At 38.9% G+C, this 6000-nt stretch overlaps 1 protein-coding gene across 2 annotated transcripts in view; it reads left to right on the top strand.

Annotated features, from left to right (window-relative positions):
- CTNNAL1 (catenin alpha like 1) overlaps positions 1-5040 on the top strand; it is a 64084-nt gene extending 59044 nt beyond the window's left edge. For both annotated transcript variants that reach the window (XM_032307542.1, XM_032307541.1), the window contains exons 15-19: positions 731-779; positions 3566-3622; positions 3763-3876; positions 4551-4634; positions 4772-5040. In XM_032307542.1, coding sequence (XP_032163433.1) covers positions 731-779; positions 3566-3622; positions 3763-3876; positions 4551-4634; positions 4772-4837 — 370 coding nt within the window. In that variant the 3' untranslated portion in view covers positions 4838-5040. The remainder of the gene's footprint in view (positions 1-730; positions 780-3565; positions 3623-3762; positions 3877-4550; positions 4635-4771) is intronic.
- Positions 5041-6000: the final 960 nt, after the last annotated feature.

Below are 6000 nucleotides of genomic sequence, written 5' to 3' on the forward strand. Positions count from 1 at the left end.
CTTTTTGTTTGTAGGGGTCATGGTTCTTGGTAGTTTTCAATCTGATGTCCCCTAATCTTCTGATGAGAGTGGTAGCACAAATATTATGACTATTTTATAGACTCTGTGCTGAAACTTAAATGATAAGCCTTGTCAAAGTTTTAGAATTAAAAATGAGAATTTTTTGAGCTTTGGTCTGATTCTCTCAACATTATGTAACAAAGGCCTTTTGTTTAAGACATATTGTCAGATCTCATGTATTTAATTTGTGAAGCAAAATGAGAAAGTTAAAAAGGAAAAATAAGACTTAAATATTGCCAATTTTAAATTTATTTACATTATAAAATCAACTTATATTATGTTCCCTGAAAAAATTAAAGTGCCCTAAGAAGTAATAAAGTCATAGGGGCACCTGGGTGGCTCAGTGGTTTAAGCCTCTGCCTTCAGCTCCGGTCATGATCCGGGGTCCTGGGATTGAGCCCCGCATTGGGCTTTCTGTTTAGTGGGGAGTCTGCTTCCCCCTCTTTCTCTGCTTGTCTCTCTGCCTACTTGTGGTCTCTGTCTGTCAAATAAATAAATAAAGTCTTTAAAAAAAAAGAATAAAGTCACAATATTATTAGTCTATTCAATATTACTCTTCAAAACTTGGGATCTATTAATACACAAAATACTCTTGAACTTTTATGTTATGAAACCAGTTATAGGACAGTAACTTTTTCTTAGACCTCCTTAATAATTCATTTTATTTCAGAGGAGAAGGGCCACTGAAAACTTCCCAGGATTTAATTCATCAACTAGAGGTATGTTTTATTTCCATTTTATGCTATTAATTTAATTCTGGATGTAAAGTGGGTAATAACAGATTTTCTAAATGATTTACCATATCATGTTTGTATGCTTATCTCTGCACACACATGTACAGAGAAAAGTGAAAAAGCAGAGGGCTTGCAGTAGCATTTCATGAAGTTTTTTTGGGATATCTTGTGTAAAATTCAAATATTATAAGGATAAAACAGAATGGACTTTGTTGACAGTCAATATGTGCAGTAAGTTACAGGTTTTCCAAGTAGGTGGAAATATCCTGTCAGCAGATGCAGTATCCTGGATACTTTCCTGAATTCCAGGAAGGCTTTTTGGCCTCTTCATTATTGGATTGGATGAATGATATTGAGCAAATGAGGACAGCACATGGAAAAGTATCTGTCATAGGCTTGAGGCAGTTAGAGGGTACTTGGCACAGTTTCCTTCTTCCCTTCCATATTCCTGCTGATATAAGGCATTCAGGGAGGGACAGACACACTCATCGCCACCCCATGCCCCAGTGTATCTAATGGAACTCCACGTAGGCCCATCTTGAATTCTTCCCCCTCAGTTAGAGGCTTTTGATTGGCGAGTGGGTTGCAAGATTACTTTCTCTAATTCTCATGTTATTTTGTTTGCTTTTCTAGAACCATGGGCATTCTCCTATTAGAAATGTGTCATTTCTATCACTTTCTCACCTTTAATAGTTTCCTTTGGCATTCCCATGCGCTGCTACCAGAGCCTCTTCAGTAAAGGGATTTTACCTTAGGTGGATGATTATCATCAGAGTCAGAAGACTTAATAGAAAATATTTTTTTTTATAAAGTCAACTATAAATGAGCAATTCCCTTTGAAACAGATGGAATAAATTCTGGATTCACTGTGTTCCGTTTGGCTCATATCCATTTGAAGTCATACCACACTACAGGGGGTATTGCACTGCAAAGATCCACTAGTCACCTTCCTCCTGTGGGAGTTTATTCATTAAACCAGTGTCTGCTGAATAGTCTATGATGAACATGAAGCGCTCATCAAGTATTTATTGAGCTTCCACCCTGTGTCAGATCCTGAGGGAAGATCTCCATGGAGAAAAGAGAACAGAACAAAGCCAGTGCTGGCCTGGAGCTTACATTCTAGTGGGAGGAGGTAGGCAGGAGAAAGTTAAGTAGGCAATAGCCATATATAAGCATTTAGAGATAAAATCAAGAAAGATAAAGAGAGAGGTGATAGAAGGGTGGCAAGAAAAGACCACTCGAAGGGGGTCAAATTTGACTAGAAACATTAATGAATGAGAGAGTGAGTTGGATGTCTGGGGGTAGAATATTTTAGGTAAACAGAGCAAGTGCCAAGGCCCTGAGATGTTGGGGTAGGCTGGAGGGGTCTGAAGAAAAGGAGGCAAATTCTCTTACTGGAATGGAAAGAGCCAGGAGGAAAGTGGTAAGGTATGACATCTCTGTAGCCATGGGAACAACTTTGACTTTTTCCCTCAGGTATGAGGGAGAGCCCATTGACGGGTTGGGGGAGTGGTGGCAGGACAGTTTTCAAAGGATTTTGGCATGACCAGCAGGATGATGATCGTGCCATTTACTGCACTAGGGAACACTGAGGGAGAACACCAGATTTAGTGGGTGGAAATCAAGCGTTTTGTTTTGCTCAAGTAGTGTGTAAAAGGCCGGTGTCAGGATGGTTCACGAGTGGGGAGACTGGGGAGCCCTCAGCTTTCGGATGGTTGTAGGACCAGGAGAGTCCAGGAGATAGACAAGGATCTTGCCCCTGCAGGGTCTGTGGGCCAGAATGGGAGAGATGTAAAGAGAAAGTGGTAATGTGAGATGCTGAGGAACTTATGGGTAAGTGAGTCATTCTGTTTGGTTAGAATCTATCTGTAAAACTCACTGATCTCCCTTTTAAAGGATAAGGAAGGGAACAAAGGATTATTTGACCTGGAGATCAGTTCATCCAATGATAGCAAAGTGTTAAGGCTGTTGGATAGAGTGTTAAGGTTAACGCTCAAAGCACTGCCTCCTCCTTCATGTTCTTTATCTGATTCATTACCAAGGCACTTTAGTTTTCTCCACAAACCACCCTCACACTTGCCACTCTCTACTTTTTTATGGCTGCCATCTAAAGTTAAGACTCCTACCCTTTATTCCCCTGGTGTCTCTTACTCTGAAACATTCTGTTACCATTTAAAAATAATCATCCTAAATATTCCTGTCTTATCTGTCCAACCTTATTTTTCACTGTTCTTTGCCATCATCCTGTTCTCCTCACTAAATTGTAAAGTGCATGGTGAATACTCAAGAACCGATCTAAATTGGTCCTTTCAGATGGCTGGTTAAGGGATGCGTGTGGGTGACAAATTTGAGTGGAAGTAGGAAAGTCCTAACCCTTTGGACCTCATGTTCTACAATTCATCATCCTTTATAGCTGGAGTATTATAAGATTAGCTCCAGATCCTCCCAGAAGCCAAGACATAATTCGTATGGTTAATTTGTGTAGTTAAGTATCATTGGTCTATATGACCTTCCAGAGTTTAACTGGAGGTTTCCAGCTGTCGGAGGAGCCTCGCTAGGGACTGATTATGCATCAGGCCTGAGAAGTCTTCTGAATACAATTCAGCGTTTGTGTTTCCTGGGTAGAAGAAAAGCTTCAGGAGTTCCATGTCAAACCTTTTATGTTTAAGTTTTACTTTTAAAATTCATTATAACAATTAGCCATGAGTATATTTCTTATGAACTATCTGTAAGATCTACATCTAAGTAGTGATACTTTTCTTTCCCACTAGGTTTTTGCTGAAGAGGGCTTAAAGCTTGCTTCAAGTGTACAAGTTTTCTCAAAACAGGTATTATGCTAGTCTACCTGCTTACTTAGTCTTGGTGGTGATGTCATGAATACCTACTTGCGGGCTATATTATTAAGTTATAAGGGTATTTGAGGTTTAAAAGATGGTGTTTGAGTTGTAACTTCTAAATTATATTTCAGCTGAAAGACGATGACAAGCTTATGCTTCTCCTGGAAATAAACAAGCTAATTCCTTTATGCCACCAGCTCCAGACAGTAACTAAGACACCCTTGCAAAATCAAGTGTTTCTAAAGGTAAAAGAAAGAGTGGGTTATTCAGGGAAACATTTGAGAAACTTAAACTTTCACCCTTATCAGGTTTGCTTCTAGCCCATTTTTCTTCAGAGTCTTATTACCCACAGATGGGCAGTCTACTTCCATTTTTTCATGCCTTGATTGCAAGAATCACTTATCATCTGTTATTGTAACTGACCCCAGGGAGCAGTAGGTTCACCAAATAAATCAGTGTTTTGGATATGATTTATTCCACAACATTGAGCAGCTACCCTTAAATCCTGATGATGTCACCTGTCTAACTAGGGCACAGATTCCTTAGAGTAGGGGCTCCCATTGTCTTAGGGAATTTAGCTTATCCCCACAAAGCAGAGTGCCAGAAGTTGCAGAGTAGGGGGTTTGCTGCCACTATTTGGAGTGTTTTAAGAAATGCCTAAACAGCTCGAAATCGAACAGGCTGATTTTCCATCCCTTCTTCCTGGGGTTCTGTGAAGTGGGCGGGAGACCTGGGCTGCAGGCCCTGTACTTGTGTTCAGGGGCCTCAAGTCAGCTCATGTGCCCTAATCCATATGCCTTCTGAGATCCATTTAACTTTCTACAGTGAAGAAATCTTATCAGCTTAAAATAAAATCAAAGATACAGTCTTTTGAAGTACACATTGTAGAATTTGATTTGCTTGCTTTCTGTCATTATAGGTTGATAAGTGTATTACAAAGACAAGATCCATGATGGCTATTTTGGTCCAACTTCTCTCACTCTGCTATAAACTGCTAAAGAAGGTAAGATAGTTTTTCTGTCTGAAAATCACATTTTAAAAACTAGTTTCCAGAAAAATGCAAAAGAAATAGTTACTATTTAATATTATAATTTTTATTTTGAAAGTAAAGTAGAAACTAATTGTCTTAACTCTTTCCAGCTTCAGATGGAAAATAACAGCTGGGTCTCAGTTACAAATAAGGACTCCATGGATGGTAAAACTTGAGAAGCTTCTGGGGTCAGATCTCTTGAACAGCATGCGGCAAAGATGGAATTTTTAGAAAGCAAATGATCCTTTATATTTTAAAAAATTCAACAGTTTTATAAGGAAAACAATTATGAAATATCTTGCTTTATTTTCTGATCATGAAACTGATTGTGATGCTTTTTGACAACTAATAAATGCCTTGATAGATGCTATATTCCTAATTGCAGTGTGAATTTTCAGTGGGACATTGCCATTAATGATGTTTTTGAAAAACCAAATATCCTGTCTTAATGACAGTTTAATCCAAAGAAGCTATTTTGAATATGTGCTCACCTTTGGCATAAATACCTTAATTTCCTCTTTTCTCCTCTTATTTAAGCTTATCATCTAGACTGATTTTCAGCAGAAAATATATAGTTGTCTGGGTGAACACAGGGCTTTCCTTAAATCTGTGGGCTCTTCTTCAGTTCCTCTGTCCACCACTGTGACTGGCCTCTTTGCTGTCCTGTCACAGATCCCCCGTGCTAGAAGCACACGTTTGTTCTCTAACAAGCATTTCAGAGCACACGTTTTCTGTTGTGCTGCACGTATCTCAGCAGGGTGGTGGAGCTCACTCCAGGTGGCGTTCCTCCAGGAACTCACTGGGAGATGGCTTTCACTTCTTCTTCTGTAGCTGGCTGGCCTTGATTGTTAGCTGGAATCCTAAGCCCAACCTTCTCTATAGTGACTGATAGAATGGAAGATAGGAGACAACAATGGAACTAAGATGTTTAAAATAATGCTGAATAATTGTGCATTTTGTATATGTGCCTTGGGAATGTTTGTTATAAAACAAACATTTCTCATCTTTTTAATTTTAGGGTTTAAAGGTTTTCTTGGGTGTTTTTTTTTTGTTTGTTTTGTTTTGGGCTGGGGGTTTTATTGAAGAATCTGGTTTGTATGTTTTGCCCTTAAATAGTGTAACTTTGTTTTGAGCTCTTGCTAGTGCTTGTATCCCCAAACTGTGAAATTCGTTTTAAAATCTGATAGAACATGTCAGTTGCCAAATGGCAGCAGTTACAGAAGGTTGTCTGAGGATTGGTATGATTTGCTATCAAATCAATATTCACAAGATCCTGAAGAACCACAGTACTACCAATTAACTAGTCAATATTTTATTGAAGGAAACTTGAACCTACTGT

Source organism: Mustela erminea, chromosome 12, assembly GCF_009829155.1.
Source record: "Mustela erminea isolate mMusErm1 chromosome 12, mMusErm1.Pri, whole genome shotgun sequence".
NCBI lineage: Eukaryota > Metazoa > Chordata > Mammalia > Carnivora > Mustelidae > Mustela > Mustela erminea.